The sequence below is a fragment of the Camelus dromedarius genome, chromosome 3 (genome assembly GCF_036321535.1).
Source record: "Camelus dromedarius isolate mCamDro1 chromosome 3, mCamDro1.pat, whole genome shotgun sequence".
Taxonomy (NCBI): Eukaryota; Metazoa; Chordata; class Mammalia; order Artiodactyla; family Camelidae; genus Camelus; species Camelus dromedarius.
The window spans coordinates 91,151,535-91,168,850 of NC_087438.1; the positions used below are offsets into that span (position 1 = coordinate 91,151,535).

General features: G+C 34.4%; 1 protein-coding gene across 6 annotated transcripts in view; it reads right to left on the minus strand.

The window, feature by feature from the left end:
* RAPGEF6 (Rap guanine nucleotide exchange factor 6) overlaps positions 1-17,316 on the minus strand; it is a 198,127-nt gene that overhangs the window by 130,857 nt on the left and 49,954 nt on the right. For all 6 annotated transcript variants that reach the window (XR_837223.3, XM_031448949.2, XM_031448951.2 and 3 more), the window contains exon 5: positions 12,826-12,895. Coding sequence is in view for 5 of the 6 variants with exons in the window: in XM_031448949.2 (XP_031304809.2) it covers positions 12,826-12,895 (70 nt within the window). In the remaining variant the exon portion in view is untranslated. The remainder of the gene's footprint in view (positions 1-12,825; positions 12,896-17,316) is intronic.

Here is a 17,316-nt window from a genome sequence, read left to right on the forward strand (position 1 = left end):
AGCCGCAAAATAAAGGAGTTGCGAGTATGAAATGTACAGTGAGGGGAATACAGTCAATAACTATGTAATATTTCTGTATGGTGACAGATGGTAATTAGACTCATTTTGAAATGTAGAGAAATACCAAATCACTATTTTCGCTAACAGGAACTAACACAGTGTTGTAGGTCAGTTATACTTCAAAAACAAACAAACTCACAGAAAAAGAGGCAAGATTTGTGGTTCCCAAAGGGGGGGTTTAGGAGGAGGGAGAACTGGATGAAGGCAGTCAAAAGGTACAAACTTTCAGTCACAAGAGAAGTAATGTACAGCATGATAAATATAATTAACACTGTTAAATGTTATATATAGGAACTGTTGTATGTTGTAAGTTAAGAGAGTAAATCCTAAGAGTTCTCATCACAAGAAAAGTAATTTTTCCTATTTCTTTAATTTTCTATCTATATGAGATGACAGATGTTCACAAAACTTACATATATCTTGAAGTGATTATCACAGTAAGTCAAATCAGTATGCCTTAAACTTAGAACAGTCCTGTATGTTAATTATACCTCAATAAAGCTGGAAGGGAAAAAAGACTACACTGCCTATTTAACTACAGACTACACTGTAATTTTTAAAAATTACTTTTACAAAGGAATATTGACATGGTCTGAAGTTTTCTTTAAACCAGGTTTCAGTTTTCTCCCTGAACTACTTTTTTTGCTAATGTCACATCTCTCGCTAATATCAGAAATTTCCTAGTCACCCAAGTATGAAATTTCAACATTTCCAACTCCCCTGCTTGTCTTCTAAATCTTATCTTCAGTCATTTCTTAGAATTTGTCAAATCTTTTTTAGAAATCCCTCTCACAGTGCCTTTTCTTTCATTCCCATTACCACCATCCCTTTTTCAAGTCTTATTTACTTAATCCTGAGCCTGCTGCTTCAGATATGTTCCTAACTCTATTCTACACGGTCAGACAAATCACCTAGATAAATCATCATTACGTCAGGTCTCCTGTTCAAAATGCTACAATGGGCTGCTAATGGTTACCAAATAAATTTTAAGCTATTACATTTGATATTCAAAGCCACATACACTCTATCCCCAAAATATTTTTATTGCTTTATCTTATACGTGGAAGCCTGGAAAAACTGCTCCCTTATCCTCCTCCCCCAAAAAAACTCTCTCATCTACAAGCTCTAGTGAGATATGCAAAACCTCCTGATGACTTCTTAGAAAGAGTCTATGTCTAAGCTGTTCTTTTTCAGGTGTGAGAGCTCAAGGGTAAGTAGCAGCTAAATCAGTGTGACTACTCATAGGTGCCTATACATTAGTAACTTATATTCTGCTAAGTAACTTTATTTCCTCAGTATCTGTTACCCTATCTGTTCTATCTTCACATGCTAAAACACTACCAATCATTTAAGACACATCTCAATAGTCACCTCTTTCATAATCACAACAGACATTCCTTGCAACTGGTTTATTACCTGTACGCAACCTAGACTGCCTTCAGGCCTTTGCATACATTTGCATTACTCTCCCTAAAAGCCCATTCTTCCTTTGCTAACATCCTGGCATGCTACACATACCTCATGACCCAGTTCAAACAACCCCACCTCTGCCCTAGGAAGAAACTACTTCTTTTATAGCACTAGGCATATTGGTCATAATTATTAGATAAGCTTACCTCACTATAAACTCCTTAGGACAGGAACTGCATTATACTCATATTCATCTTTGTTCACTTATTCAAAAAGTTTGCCAAAGTGGGCATTACATTAAATTCTTTCTCCCCAAATATGTTAAACTTTGGAAATACAAGCAGGCAGAATAAGTTATTGAGTATTACTCTTATGAAAGACAAAACCCAGAACAGACAGGGGATTAACTTCTGACTCAACAACTACAGAATTTTGTGTAGGTAGCAAATACATGTTTCCTCCTTGAGATTCAATTTCTTCTTCTAAAAAGTGATGGGAGAACCACTGTATTTACTAAATCACTACACTAGATCATGTACCAGAAACTCTAAGTTACATCCCTGAAGGCTCAGAACGACCCTATTATATTGCTAGTCTTTAACAGATGGTACAGTCTCACAAAATTGAAATAACTCACACAAGTGGGTGAGTAAGGATTCAAAGTGTGACTAAAAAGTTCATCTACTTTATACTGCCCTATCCCACAGGTGAACCAGATTATCTACTGTAGGTGAAATTCCAGCATTATATGATTCTCAGAGCTTATAATAGATACCATTTATTGAGCAGAAGCAGTGATTTAAACAATAAAGGATTTTCAAAATATAAATAGTAGTAAATTAAATTTAGGAAAGGAGTTTCTAATCCCAAACATTTGGGAAAAACTACTAAATGAACAACAACAACAACAACAAAAAGTAAACAATGTATAAAGGATTAAGTGCCCTTAACAAAGCTCCCTCTGAATAAAACTGAAACATGAAGAAAAAAAAAAAAACACCTTGTAAACACATAGTGAAATGGCACAAAGTAAGGAATCCAAATGCAAAGAATAAAGTGAAGGCAAGAATACCAGGAGGTAGGCTAGCAACAAAACCCCTAATCCATCAGATGATTTCTTAACTTTAGAGAAAAGACCTTCCATTTTGATGGCTGTAGGATAAGAGAGAAAGAGAGTAAAACAGAAAATCCACCAGAGATGGGGAACCGATAGGAGACTTAACTCATCCTAAAAACCTATACCCTCACTGTAAGGATTGTGAGCAAGGTTTAAACTCATCCAGCAGAAGACAGCAAGAAAAATTGCTTAGCACTGAGAGAATTTTGGGAGTATGGGGTATACACGGAGAAGGTGGGGAGGCGGGAGCAATGGAAGAAAAAAGCTTTTCCCCTGAGAACTAATCTTTTATTCAAGTCTATAATTTTAATTCATAATATCTTAAGTGCAAAAGCCTCTAAAACCTTGTTGCAAGAATGCAACTTTAAACCAAACGTCTAAAGAATTTCCACACCTAAAGTTCAAGACACATGAACTTAAGTACAAAAAATCCCCCCCAAAAACCCCAAAACAAAACCCAAAAAACCCCAACAATAACAAAACCCAATCACAAGCACAAATAAGACATGATGAGCAATAATGGACAAAAAAGACAGCAGAATTATATCTGCAAATATTTCAATATATTGGAAATATCAGAAAATATAACGCTGTAATAAAAAATTTAAAAGAAACTTGAAAATGAGCCAGAGATTATAAATGCAACCAAGCAGGTTAAGAACTGACAAGTATCCAAAATAAAAATCCCCCTCAAGTGCAATCCCTCCTCACTGACAGGCTAGCAAGCAATGAGTAACAAATAACAATCTATATTTCGAAGAGGGATAAGAACATGGGAGATATATCCTGTCTAAAACACAAGGGCAGAAAGAAGGACTAAAACTGAGAGCAGAGCAGGAACACTTAGAAAAATCTTCCCCCAAAACAGTCCGACCCCAAACTACAAAGCAACACTAGAGGAATTTGAAACCCCACTGGTGCAATGAAGATAACCATAACAAAAAAATCCAAACCTGGCTCAACTCTAGCAGAAGAAGAGGTGTGTTCATCTCCAGGCCTAAACGCTATCTACCCTTTGTCCTACACAGAATATCTAGCATTAAATCCAAAATAATGATTCACATAAAAATTTTAAAAGGTTAAAAGAAAAAAAACACTGCCAAGCGACAAAGGAATCAACACAGCAGCCACTGAAAATTAAGAGATGATCCAGATGCTGGAAATATCAGAGAATGTAAATTAACTGTAATTAATATGGTAAAGGATCAGTGGAAAAAGTGGACAATATGAATAGACAGAGAGTTTAAGCAAACACAAAGAAAACATTAGAGTAAAATGAAAATGTCAGAAACAAACACATGGTACTGAAGATGAAGAATGCCTTTGATAAGCTCATCAGTAGACTTCATGCAACTGATTTAAGAATCAATGAGCTTAAACATAGGCCAACAGAAATTATCCAAAATGAGAGAGAAGAGTAAAAAAAGAAAAATGAAGGAATTAAATGGTATATGAAGATGTAACTAAAAATAAAATTAGTGAATTGGGAAATACAGTAAGCAGCACAAAGTGAGGATGAGATGAAAAATAAGAAATCTTAAGAAATACAGAGAATAGGTTGAAAATATTGAACATCTACTTAAACTAAGCTCAAGATGGTGACAGCAGTAGAAAGAGGAACGAAGACAACGTCCAGAGAGAAAATGACTGAGAATTTTTTATTTAAAAAAAAAAAAAGCCAACAAATCCAAAGCAGGATAATTAAAAACCGCAACTACAAATTTACACAGAAAACAAAACATAAGACTTTCAGTGCAGCCAGAAGGAAAATACAGATCAGCTAATAAAGGAAGAGCAACTAAATAAATGATTTCTGTATAGCACAGGGAACTATATATTCAGTATCTTATAATAACCTTTAATGAAAAGAATATGAAAACAAATATATGTATGTATATGCATAACTGGAACGTTGTGCTGTACACCAGAAATTGACACACTGTAATTAACTGTACTTCAATTTAAAAAAAATGACTTCTCAGAAACAATGCATGCTAGAAAACAGAATGTACTGACTGCTGAGGGGGAGGAGAGGGAACGATTTTTTTCCTAAAATTGTATTCACAGAAAAACAATCCTTAAGAATAAAGTGAAATAAAGTTATTTTCAGGGACAAAAAACAGAAATAAACAAGACATCCAGCTTAGATGTTTACCAACAAAACCCCTTTATTAAAGAATGTTTTAAAGGGTATGCCTCACATTTAACACAAATGTTCCTGTAACTAAGGTCTCAATGTAAGAAAGAATTAAAAGCAGGGAGAGTATAGCTCAAGTGGTAGAGTACATGCTTAGTATGCCTGAGGTCTTGGGTTCAATCCTCAATATTGCCTCTAAAAATAAATAAATAAATAAAATAAACCTGATGTCCTCCTCCCCCTTCAATAAAAAGAATTAAAAGCAAAGAAATGCTAAATACATGGTTGAATCTCCACAAATAATGATTGCATAAAACAATACAATAAGGCAAAATTTGTGGGATAAAAAAGTAGAACTAAAATACTGGACAACAGCAATTACATTTGGATACAGTCAACAGTATTAAACTTTTATAAGCTTTGTTACTTATTAACTTCAGTTATTTTTAAGTAGACTTATCAGAAGAGCTGGCCCTAACAGCCAAAACAATCTTGAAAAAGAACATAGCTGGGGGAATCATGCTCCCTGACTTCAGACTATACTACAAAGCTGCAGTAATCAAAACAGTATGGTGCTGGCACAACAACAAACACCGAGATCAACAGAACAGGATAGAAATTCCAGAAATAATCTCACACACTTATGGTCAATTAATCTATGACTAAGGAGGCAAGAATATACAATGGAGAAAAGACAGTCTCTTCAATAAGTGGTGCTGGAAAAACTGGACAGCTATATGTAAAAGAATGAAATCAGAACATTCTCAAATACCATGTATAAAAATAAACTCAAAATGGATTAAAGACTTAAATGTAAAACCAGATACTATAAAACTCCTAGAGGAAGACATAAGCAGAACACTCGCAGACACAAATCACAGCAATACATTTTTTAAACCAACTTCTGGAGTAATGGAAATGAAAGCAAAAATAAACAAATGGGATCTAATTAAACTTAAAAGCTTTTGCACAGCTAAGGATACCATCAACAAAATGAAAAGACAACCTACAAAATGGGAGAAAATATTTGCAAATGATGCAGCTGAAAAGGGATTATTTCCAAAATATACAAACAGCTCATACACTTTAATATCAAACACACAAGCAATCCAATCCAAAAATGGTCAGAAGACCTAAACAAGCAATTTTCCAATGAAGACACACAAATGGTCAATAGGCACATGAAGAAATGTTTAGCACTGCTAATTGTCAGAGAAATGCAGATCAAAACTACAATGAGACATCACCCCACACCAGCCAGGATGGCCATCACTGAAAAACCTACAAATGATAGATGCTGGAAAGAGTGTGGAGAAAAGGGAACTCTTCTACACTGTTGGTAGGAGTGTAGATTGGTGCAGCCACTATGGAAGACAGCATGGAGGTTCCTTAAAAAACTGAAAGTAGACAGAACATGTGACCCATCAATTCCACTCCTGGGCCTAAACCCAGAGTAAAAATAAAATTCAAAAAGACACATGCACCCCAATGTTCACAGCAGCACTATTTACAGTAGCCAAGAAAGGGAAACAACCCAAATGTTCATCAACAGATGACTGGATAAAGAAGATGTGGTACATATTTACAGTGGAACACTACCAAGTCATAAACAAGAATAAAATAATGCCATTTGCAGCAACATGGATGACCCTGAAGATCATCATTCTAAGTGTAGTGTTCCAGGATAGAGAAAGAAAAATGCCGTACGACATCACTTATATGTGGAATCTAAAAAATTAAATTAAATTAAAAAAATAAGGACACAAATGAACTACTTATTATTTATAACTTAGATGACTGAATTCTTGAATGTATGTAAGCACAACTGACTGTCTTTTATGATTTGATTACCGCATTCTGTTGATTCCCATTTTGTGGTTGGCTTTATTCCTTTGATAACTATGTAAGTTTAAAAAGCTAAAGCTCTAATCTGTTCTTAGAAACAATGGCAGTACACATATGTACACTTAAAAAAAAGATTTTATATGGGCAACAATTTTCAGTTCTCCTGAATATATACTTAGGAGTGGAACTGACGGGTCATATGGTAATTCTATTTTTAACTGTTTGAAGAACTGTCGAACAGTTCTCCAAAATGGCTGCATCATTTTATATACCTCCAGCAATGTATGAGGACTTTACTTTCTCTACACCCTTGCCACACTGTTACTGTCCACCTATCTTATTATTTCCCTTTTACTATCTGTTGGGAAAAGACAAACTTCCTTGGGCCTCTTGTGCTTCTACATATTTTGCTGGGTTTGTCAAGAAGGCGAAGTCCTAACCACTCATTAACTGGGTCATTTCTCAGAGCTGTGTTTATAGCAAGCAATCTTGAAGGATGAAGTCATGTTTCCTACCAGAAAAAGAGCAGGCCTGCTTACAGCCTTTCATCTTTACAACATTAAGGCTTAAATTGCTCAGCAAGAAAGGTTTAAGGTGAATTTCACACATTTCGATATGTCATCTTCATTCAGTTCAAAATATTTTCTCATTTTTATAATGATTCCATTGTGTGTGTGTGTACGCACACACACATGTGCACATGCGCAAGTGTGTGTATACATACCACATCTTCTTTATCCATTCTTCTGTAAATGAGTATTTAGGCTGTTTCTATGTCTTGGCTATTGCAAATAGTGCTGCTATGAACACTAGGGGGTATGTATCTCATTGAACTAGAGTTTTTGTCTTCTTCAGATGTATGCCCAAGAGTGGAATTGCTGGAATATATGGTAACTCTATTTTACATCCATATATTCTAAATGCTCATTATAATTTCTTTTACTGAGGTTTTCTCAGTTATTGCTCAAATGGATAAAATATCCTCTAGTAGATATCTTAAAAAAATAGCTCAAGGGTATATAAATCCCTAAATTCTTATACACTGAAAACTGTTTCTCCACAATTGTGATACGAAAGAGTATGGCTGAATATAAAATCCTTGGTTCATACTTTCTTTCTTTGAGTTTTCTTTTCTTTCTTTTCTTTTTTTTTTTTTTTAAGTGCTGCTCCACTGTTGCCTTGCTTTGGTTGTCTCAGTGCATTTTTAAATGTTTGAACCAGTGCAATTCTTTCACCTTTGGAAGTTATGTGATGTTTTCACTTGGAAGCATGAGGCTTTTATCATCTTTGAAATCTTACAGTTTTTCTAGGAAATGTCTTAGAGATGATCTTTTTGGGCTAATTTCGCCAGGATTCAGTGGAGTCTTTTAATGTGCAGATGCAAATCATTTACAATTTCTGAAGGACTTTCTTCGAATATAGCTTTAAATATTAGTTCTTTTTCACTGATTTTTCTTTCTTGGGACCCTAGAATTATGAATACAATTTCTCTGTTGCCTGTCTTTAATTTCCACTATTTTCTCTGACACTTTTTTCCAGCTTTGAGACTGACATACAACACTGTGTAAGTTTAAAGTGTACCACAGTATTGATATATTTACATATTACAAAATGATTACCACCCACGACTTTAGCTAACACCTCCATCACATCACAATAATTATCACCTCATTTTTTTGTAGTGAGGTTTAAGACCTCCTCTCTTAGCAACTTTCAAGTAAGTAACACAGAATCTCTGAGGCTTTTACTTCATTATTTGTGTCACTTTCATTCACTTGATTCTTCTCCTGCCTCTCTTCAATGCATCTTATTAAATTTTCATTTGAGTCTATTCTCCCTAGGGCACCTTATAATTTGTTTCTAAATAATTTTTTTGTTTTCCACTTCTTTACCAAGTTCATATTCTTTTTACTCTTTTTTTTTTTTATCATTTTCTTTTCTTGGGTTTTTGAATTTCTGCTTCTACACTTTCCTTTTTTATTATCTTCAATTGCTTGATTGAGAATGTTTAATTCAGTCTGGATGTGACCACAGTTTTCATCTACATGGTTGTTTTTCTGGGGTGAGGAGGAATCAGTTGACATGTAGTAATTCTCATTTTCTTATATTTTATAATAGCTATATATGGATTTATCAAGCCTCCCTTTTTACCATTTTGTGGTATTAGGATGTCTTACAAGATTCCCAGTTTACAGCACTTCTTTTGTCAAATACTTTGAAGTCCAGATATTTTAGAATACTTTTTTTTGTTTTGCTAGTGGGAGAAGGGGTTTTAAGACTCTGATTCTGTATTCATTTTGTCTTGCAGGAAACTAAAACTTAACCATGTGCTTCTTCTTCACGACTTAAAGGCCAAAAGGAGATTGTTTCTCTTTTAACTTTTGTCTTAACCCTGAAGCTATGTCTTTGGAAGACTATTTCTGCAAATAGCTTGTAATTTTAAATAACTTCTCTGTAGTCCCTGTTCTGATCTACCATACATACACAGACACACATATTTAATTTTAAACTTAGTGTGAAGTTAGTGTTTCTGGCAGTGCAGGTCAACCTTAGGTCTATTTGCTACCTTTCTTTTTCTGTATTTTCTATGGATCTGTTTGGTTGGCCTTTGGTCACCACAAAACCTTGCTGAAGGCTGGGAGTAGAGATGGCGTATGAGAGAGAACATGCTGGGAACTGGTTTCTTTCTTTTTATTTACAATTATTTTCAAGTTTGAGCATCCACTGTCTTCAAGTTATGCTGCGAGCATAGTTTGTGTATAGATTTCATATACTCTCTTTGTAGTTTTGCACTGTTTTTAGGGGCAAGATTGGGAGACAGGTAGTTAAGTGGTTATCGTTGTCTCCAGCTGCCCAGAAAAAGTGAGATTTAAAAGTTTAATTAAACAATGAACTTATAAAACTGTATTAAGTGATACAGGTTTTAAAAGTTCAATAATCTTGTCATGCGGAAGGTCTTTCTAATAAGCATGACCCCAAACCAAAACATCCTAAGAGGGAAAAAAAAAAACCAATAGATTAAAAAAAATTATTACTGACACAAAATTCACTTTACATATAAAATGAAAAAATAGTAAACAGCTTCTTATGAACAAAAGGGCTCACTTACCCAGTAATAAAAAGTTCTCTCTTATAAACAAAAGGGCTCATTTATCTAGTAATAAAAAGTTCTAATGAACAAATAAAGAATAATCTAAGCGGAAAAATTGGCAAGAGATATAAATAATAAGAAAAATAAATTCCTCATAAAGCATATGAGAATATGCACAAGTTAAAACAAGATTTCCTTAAAACATGTCAGAGTAAGATGATTAACCTAACTGGTTATCAGGAAGGTATTCAGAAACAGGCATTCCCAATCACCAGTGCAGTTACTCAAATTAGTATAAATACATACAAAGTAAAACCAATTGACAGAACTTACCAAAATAGTAAACATGTTACTTATAAATATAAGTATACTTTGATCAAGCATTTTTATGAATTCTGAATTATTTTACCTAAAAAATACACTGAGGTATCCAAGATCTGTACTGATACGAAAATGTTCAGTACAATTTTGTAGTTCAAAGGATACAGTAATAATGAAAAACTACAAAAAAAAAAAATTAAGAATCATCAATATGGTGGAATGAAAATAAAATCCTTCAGAAATTTCAAGTAAAAATCTTAAGTTATTTGGATTATTTTCTCCTGTAACTCATAAAGCATTTTTAAGTATGCTAATCATCAATACAATAGTTTTGGAATTAAAAGATTACCAATCATAAATACATATACTTGACGTGGATTTTTTGTGTGTGATTTAAAATTTTTTATATACACATATTCTCCTTTTTGAAACATTTGGGTATAAATTGAAGAGATAGTAATTCCTGACTCTAAAATATGCCAACATGTACTTCCTAAAGACAAAGACTTTGTCTTACATAAATACCAGTACAATGATCAAAATCAGAAATTTCCGTATTAGCTAATCCATAGTCTATGTTCAAATTTTATCAATTATGCCAACATCATCATTTATAGCTATGCTCTTCTCCTGCCTCCAAAATTTAATGCAATATCAAGCATTATATTTAGTTATAATTCTTTTTCTCCTGTAATATGGAACAGTTCCACAGTGTTTCTGTGATGTCTCTTGACTTTGGGATATCTAAAGATAGGCCAGTCAATGTGTAGAGTGTCTTCTATTTGGCTTGTCATTTCTTAATGATTAGTTTCAGGCATTCATTTCTGGCAGGAATATATCTCAGAGATGATGTTTTGTGCTCCTCAGTACATCATATCTGGAGTACTATGATATCAGTTTGTGCCTATATTGACGGTGGTAGCCATGATTTTTGTTACAGTCGTATCCACTATGTTTCCCATCAGAAATTTGGTAATCTTTCCCTTCATAAGTGATTTGTGGGGATATACCATGGGACTATGTAAGCATTCTGTTTCTCAGTAAACATTAGTCACAAGTTTAAGCATTCATTAGTTATCTTCTAACTTAATCACTCCTTCTGGACTTCAGAGTTGACATGTGGCTGTCAGGAAGAACTTTCCCTTTTCATTCATTCATATTACTAGGACTTAAAAATTCTTATCTTATACAGGAGGGGTATCATCAGTTCCTAAACATTTTTATTTGGAGTCTCAAATTGTCCCAGACTTGGCCAATGGGAGTCTCTTCAACCTGGCTCCTCTGTCCCTCTGCAAGGTCCCAATAATTCTCTGAATATTTCCTTACTTTTTAAGGTGAGTGATGGAAATGTTTTATATTTTGATAGAGAGGTATGTTACAAGGAGCATACATTTATAAAATATCAACAAATTGTACATTTAAAATATGGCTAATACAGTAAATATCAACTTAAGTGTATTTTACTACAATATAACAAAACAAACAAACAAAAAAAACAACGTACATCTGACCCTCGAAGAAGGTCGGGGCTTAATCCACATATAACTTATAGTCCACCCCTCGCATCCATGGTTCAACCAACCACAGACTGTGTAGTACTGTAGTATTTGCTACTGAAAAATATCTGCATATAAGTGGACTAAGCAGTTCAAACCTATGTTGTTCAAGGGTATATGAGAACACTGCAGTAAAAGCACTATTCTTTGCCCATGAAGTATGAGAAATATAAAATACTTCAACTAATAAATAAATGAGAAAACAGTATTGCCCGAGACAGTTTTCTTGCCATGTCCCTCAATGCATTTATTTAAAAACGAGTTCTGAGGCCTGAAGAGATATGCCATGTGTACCAACACTTAATGATAAAACAATGCAAACACTGAACAAACTTGAATTCAAGCAACATTTACCAAATACTTACTATGAAGGGAGCGCTATGTAATATTACAGAAGACACAAATAGAGTAAGACATAGTCTTTGCCTTTTAGGAGCTTAAAATCCACTTGTTTACATGAAATTTAGGATACAGAGTTCATGATAACATACATGACCCAGTTCGGGGAAAAGAAAACAGTAAGTACTTTTTTTTCCTGCCCAAAGATGTCAACCTGACTTTGACATCATGCAAGGAAAAGTGGTTGTTTTAAGTCCCGATATTAAAATACTTCATTAAGAATTTCATTTTACTTCTCAACAGTTTAAATCTAATCATACATGAGATGCTATCAGGACAAAGAATCCATTGAGTATCCGGTATTTCCAAGTACAGTCATTTGAGACCAAGGTAAAAAGGGAGTGTGTTCTGGATTCTTCTGGTGCTACGGAAAAAAAAAAGAAGTCCTATTTTCTAAAGTTATATCAACCACCTAGCTTTCTTAGAAATAAGTAAAGAATTATTCCTTAAACATACTCTTAAAGTAAAATTATTCAGAACTAAACCATTTCTTAGTTGGATATAATTGTGTCTCTTTTTTTCATTTCTCTCCCTCAAGTACAGGGCATGGAATATGAATGATCTAAGATTATTAACTAATTTGAATAGGAAAATCAGAGTTTTCTTTCAAAATTCTTATTTAAAATTTCTGGTAGAAACAGTAAAAGAAATTACTAAATTTGCAACATTTTATATATAACTACATCGTGTTTCAAATTCTCTAAAGCATCAGAAAAAAATTTAAAGTAGAAGAAAATACATTAAACTTGATATATGGTTTGATGCTACTTAGTTAAGTATTTAAAAAGTCATAGTAATGGAACCTCCTTGAATGTTTAAAAGCCTACTAAGTTTAAAGTTGAAACTAAAGCATATCAAAAAACAATTCAGCATTCTTTAAAGTTCTTACCACAATCATTTCTGAAGGCTCTAATACAAGACAATCACATCCTCTTTTTCCTCCAAACTGCTTACCAAAACTATAAAAACAGAAAAATAATTTCTTTAGCACAGGTTATAAATAAAATACATCAACGTAGGAAAAAAAAATGAACCCCCAAAATCTAGATGTTAACCAAGAAATTCTGATCCTATCACTTACATTAATAAGATTTTCTTAAAACAACAATTTTCCTTTTACTTGCCCAGATATAAGTGGTTTCAATACAGCTGTATGACAATTATTTTTCAAATTCTGCCTTTAACCAGTCTCTAAAATTGATTATAAAAGATATCTGCCCAACCTCAAATTTTGAACATCTATCAATATGTGTTGAATTAAAGTAAAATCACACCTAATAAAGAGTGAAGCCACAATTATGGAATATTTTATAAAAGTAAATATTCTGAAAGTGGTATTAGATAACAGGTATTTTTAAAACTTAAAAAATATTTACATTTGAATATATTTTTAAACTGCAGTAAAATACAGAAATGATTTGTTTTGTAAAAATAGTGTTGGAGCCATTCACTAGCTCTTTGGAAAAAACTAAAACTGCAGCAGTACCAAAGGAAAATTTGAACATTTTTATGTCATCCAGGAGAAAGATCTCTGAGCAAATCAAAAAAGAAAGCACTTTTTCATGTAGGAAAACACTGATGTTCTCATTTTGAAAGATAAAATGGATTTTTAAAAAGGTGGGGGAACAGAAAAATACTTAATTTTATTAGAGACAAAAGATTAACATACTTAATATGCACAGTGCACATGAAAAATTATGAATGCAATCTAAAATGTTACAAAATGAAAATTAAGTACCATGGCCAATTATAAAATACACAAATAAAGTATTATTACAAAAATAATCAAATATAAAAACCCCAATATTGCCAGCAAAATATAAAATACGAAAAAATAAACTAAATAAAGAAATAAGAAACTCATTTATAAAAGACAACAATACAATTTTATTGACAGGTTCTTTATAAAAGAAGCGACATAGCACACACTTTCATGAAAAAGCTCAATATTATAAAAAAGTCAATTATTTATAAAGTATAAGGTTATAGTAAAATCCTACTCAGAATCCAACAAAATTACTTCTAAACATAACAAAAAAATCACTTCCATTTTTTCTTAAGCAGGAGACTATTTTTTGGTTTTATTTCTCTAAAGAAATTCTTACCTCTTCTAATACACAGAACAATTAAAAGGAAACTTGTGAAAGTTTGCTTTCACTCAAGATGAAATAACTAGGACTAGATTTAATCTCCTACCTGAAAGAACTGAAAAATCACACAACACATATTAAACAGCAGTTTCAAGACACTGGAAAGCAAGCAACACAGGGATGTGATCCCTAAGAGGTGGAACCAAAAAACTAAGATGATCGCTACAATATCTCAATTTTACTACCTACAGGCAATCTCTAAGCTGCAATGCAAGAAAAGAGAAGCCTAAGAGACCCGGCCAATCTCAACTGAAGAGACAGAAGTTTTGGGGTATGGGTGATGGGGGAGAGATCTTTAAAATTTATAGGGCAGGTTATGTGAAAGAAGAGAGCAGCAGAGTGAGAGGAAGAGAGACAGAGAAACAGGAATGTGCATGAGAGCGCATGGATGAGTGCACATATGTGCTCTGGTGATCTTCGGGTGAACACTATGAACACAAGAGAAAAAACCAACTACAAGCCAGAGTGGAAAGACCATGTTAGACACAGAACACTGGGAGGGATTTTCAGATACATATTTCATTTGTAATGTGATAAATTAGCCCTACACTAAGGAAGTGCTGGACTTGCTTAAACAAATATTAAAAACTCAAGTGAATAAACAGATTCCAATAAGCTAATATGCATGTCAGAAGAAAGCCTAAGGGTACACTAAAGACATACAACAAAAGCTGGATCCCAGCAACATAAAAGTTGCATGTCTTGAACCCCAATGTACACAGAAGCATCACATACAATAGCCAAGACATGGAAGCAACCTAAATGTCCATCGACATGTGACTGGATAAAGAAGCTATGGTATATTTATATAATGGAATACTATTCAGCCATAAAAAATCATTTGCAGCAACACAAAGGGATGTGGAGAATGTCACTGTAAATGAAGTAAGCCATAAACAGAAAGAAAACTACCATATGATATCATTCATATGTGGAATCTAAAGAAGAAAAAAGAATATACTAATGAACTTGTGTACAAAAGAGAAAAAGATTAGGAGACACAGTGAACAATCTTAGTTTTAGAGGAAAGGGGATGGGGAAGATATAAATCTGGGAGTATGAGATTTGCAAATATTAACTACTATACACAAAAATAGATTAAAAAACAAATTTCTTCTGTATGGTATACAGAACTATATTCAATATCTTGTAATAACCTCTAATGAAAAAGAACATGAAAACAACTATAAGTATATATATGTTTGACTGGAACATTATGTTGTATACCAGAAACTGACATGTTGTAACTGACTATAATTTACTAAAAAACCAAACCAAACAAGAAACCAAAAAACTATACAGAGATACATAAATAAATAAATAAATAAATAAATAAATAAATAAATAAATGTTCCATGTCCAATGTCCAGTAAAACAAAAACAAAAAACAAGTATGCAAAAAAGCTAAATAACGATCCAGAACCAAGGGAAAAACCAATGAATAAGAACAGACCAAGAACTGTCAACAGTAAAGGAATCAACAGACGAACACAGAAACAGCCATATGCTCTGTATGTTCAAGAAAGTAGAGATAAATATGAACATAATAGAGAAACAGAAGCTATTAAAAAAAACTAAAGACCTAGTGGGGGTCTCCCCCTCTCCAATGGAGAGGGAAACTGAAAGGCTCGGATCTGTACAGAATAGCCCTTGACCAACAGAACTAAGTTAAATGGGCACAGAGGGTCTCCGCAATTTCCAGCCCTAGAGGCAAAGCAGCAGGAGTGGGACAAGACACGCTGCCCGAGGGCGGAGGACTGGGGCAGGCTGCAAAGAGGAAACCCCAAGAGGAATGCAGGGTGCTGTGAGCCAAGGCTGGGAGGGCATACAGAACAGAACAACCTGGGTCCTCCATAAAATATGGGGAAAGAAAAAAAAAAAAAAGCAACAGGGCTGGTGTGCCCTGAGGGGAAGGGTGCCATAGCATCTATCTCCAGAAACCCCAGAAAAAAGTTCTCAGAAGAGATGCGGGGCTCAGCCACAGCCACCATATCCACCAGTGTTTAGCATCCAGGCGGGGGCCGGGCAGAAACCTGAACCCATACCTAGGAGCTTAGCAGCCTCAAAGGCGAGACTTGTTTACAGCCCCAAACAGATAGGTTCGTTCTGCCCTGGTGCCTCTGAGAACTTGTGCTTCTAAGACAAAGGAACAAGGAGTTGAGTTCTGGCACAGGCAGGAGCTGTTCCGCCATCTTCCTCAAGCCCGCCTATGGAGCGCAGACCCGAGGTGCAGCAAGGAGCTGCACAGAGCAGGGGAGCAACCAGAGCCAGAAGGGGGGGTGACCTGCCCACCTACCAAGCAGGAGTGCAGCACCTGACTGCAGTGTTGGAAGGGGGCACGATCTGCTTGCCAACCGGCATTGGGAGCAGCACAGACGAGGGGCGCCACCAGAGGGCCTCTGGAAGCAGCGAGCTAAGTTCACGCAGCAGGGAAAGGACAGGAGCCACAACAACCACAAAACAAAAAGGAGGTCCCATTCAATAACAAGGGCAGGCTCTGACTATCAGGTCAATGGCCACACTCCTAACCAAAGTAAAATAAGACGTGACAACCAGCCATACTTAAGAAAGACCTCTCGAGAAAATCATTAAGAGTGCAGAGTCTCCACAGGAGCACATCCACTTTTTTCCTTCATTTTTTCTCTGTTCTATTTTCTTTTACTTTTTTAAATTTTTACTTTTTAAACAATTCTACATGTCTCTATGTTTAATCCCTTTAAAATTGCCTTTTAAGATATTTTCATTATTTTTTAAAATTCACCTCAATTTCATTTTTATTTGTCTTGGTTTTGTTCTCCTCTTATTGATTATACTCAGTTTTCAAATATTTTTCTTTCTTTTTTCCTCTTTTAAGGTTATTAAAATACATCTAAACTTGACTTTTATTTTGCTTCAACTTGTTCTTCTGTTACTGATTATACCCTGTTTTCAAATCTTTTTTTCTCTAATTTAAAATTCTCTCTTTTTTTTTAGTTTTATTTCCACTACACTTTACATAGATAAATAAATAAACTCCTTAAGGACCACAGTAGATAACTGATATTCCGTAAGACACAGTGCCAGAGAGATATGCGCAAGATGAAGAAGCAGAGGAACCACTCCCAAGTAAAGAACAAGAGAAATCCCCTGGAAGAACGATCAATGAAACAGACATCGATAGTCTACTAGATCAAGATTTCAAAAAAGGAGTGATCAAAGTACTGAAGGAACTAAAAGAGATTCTGTTTAGA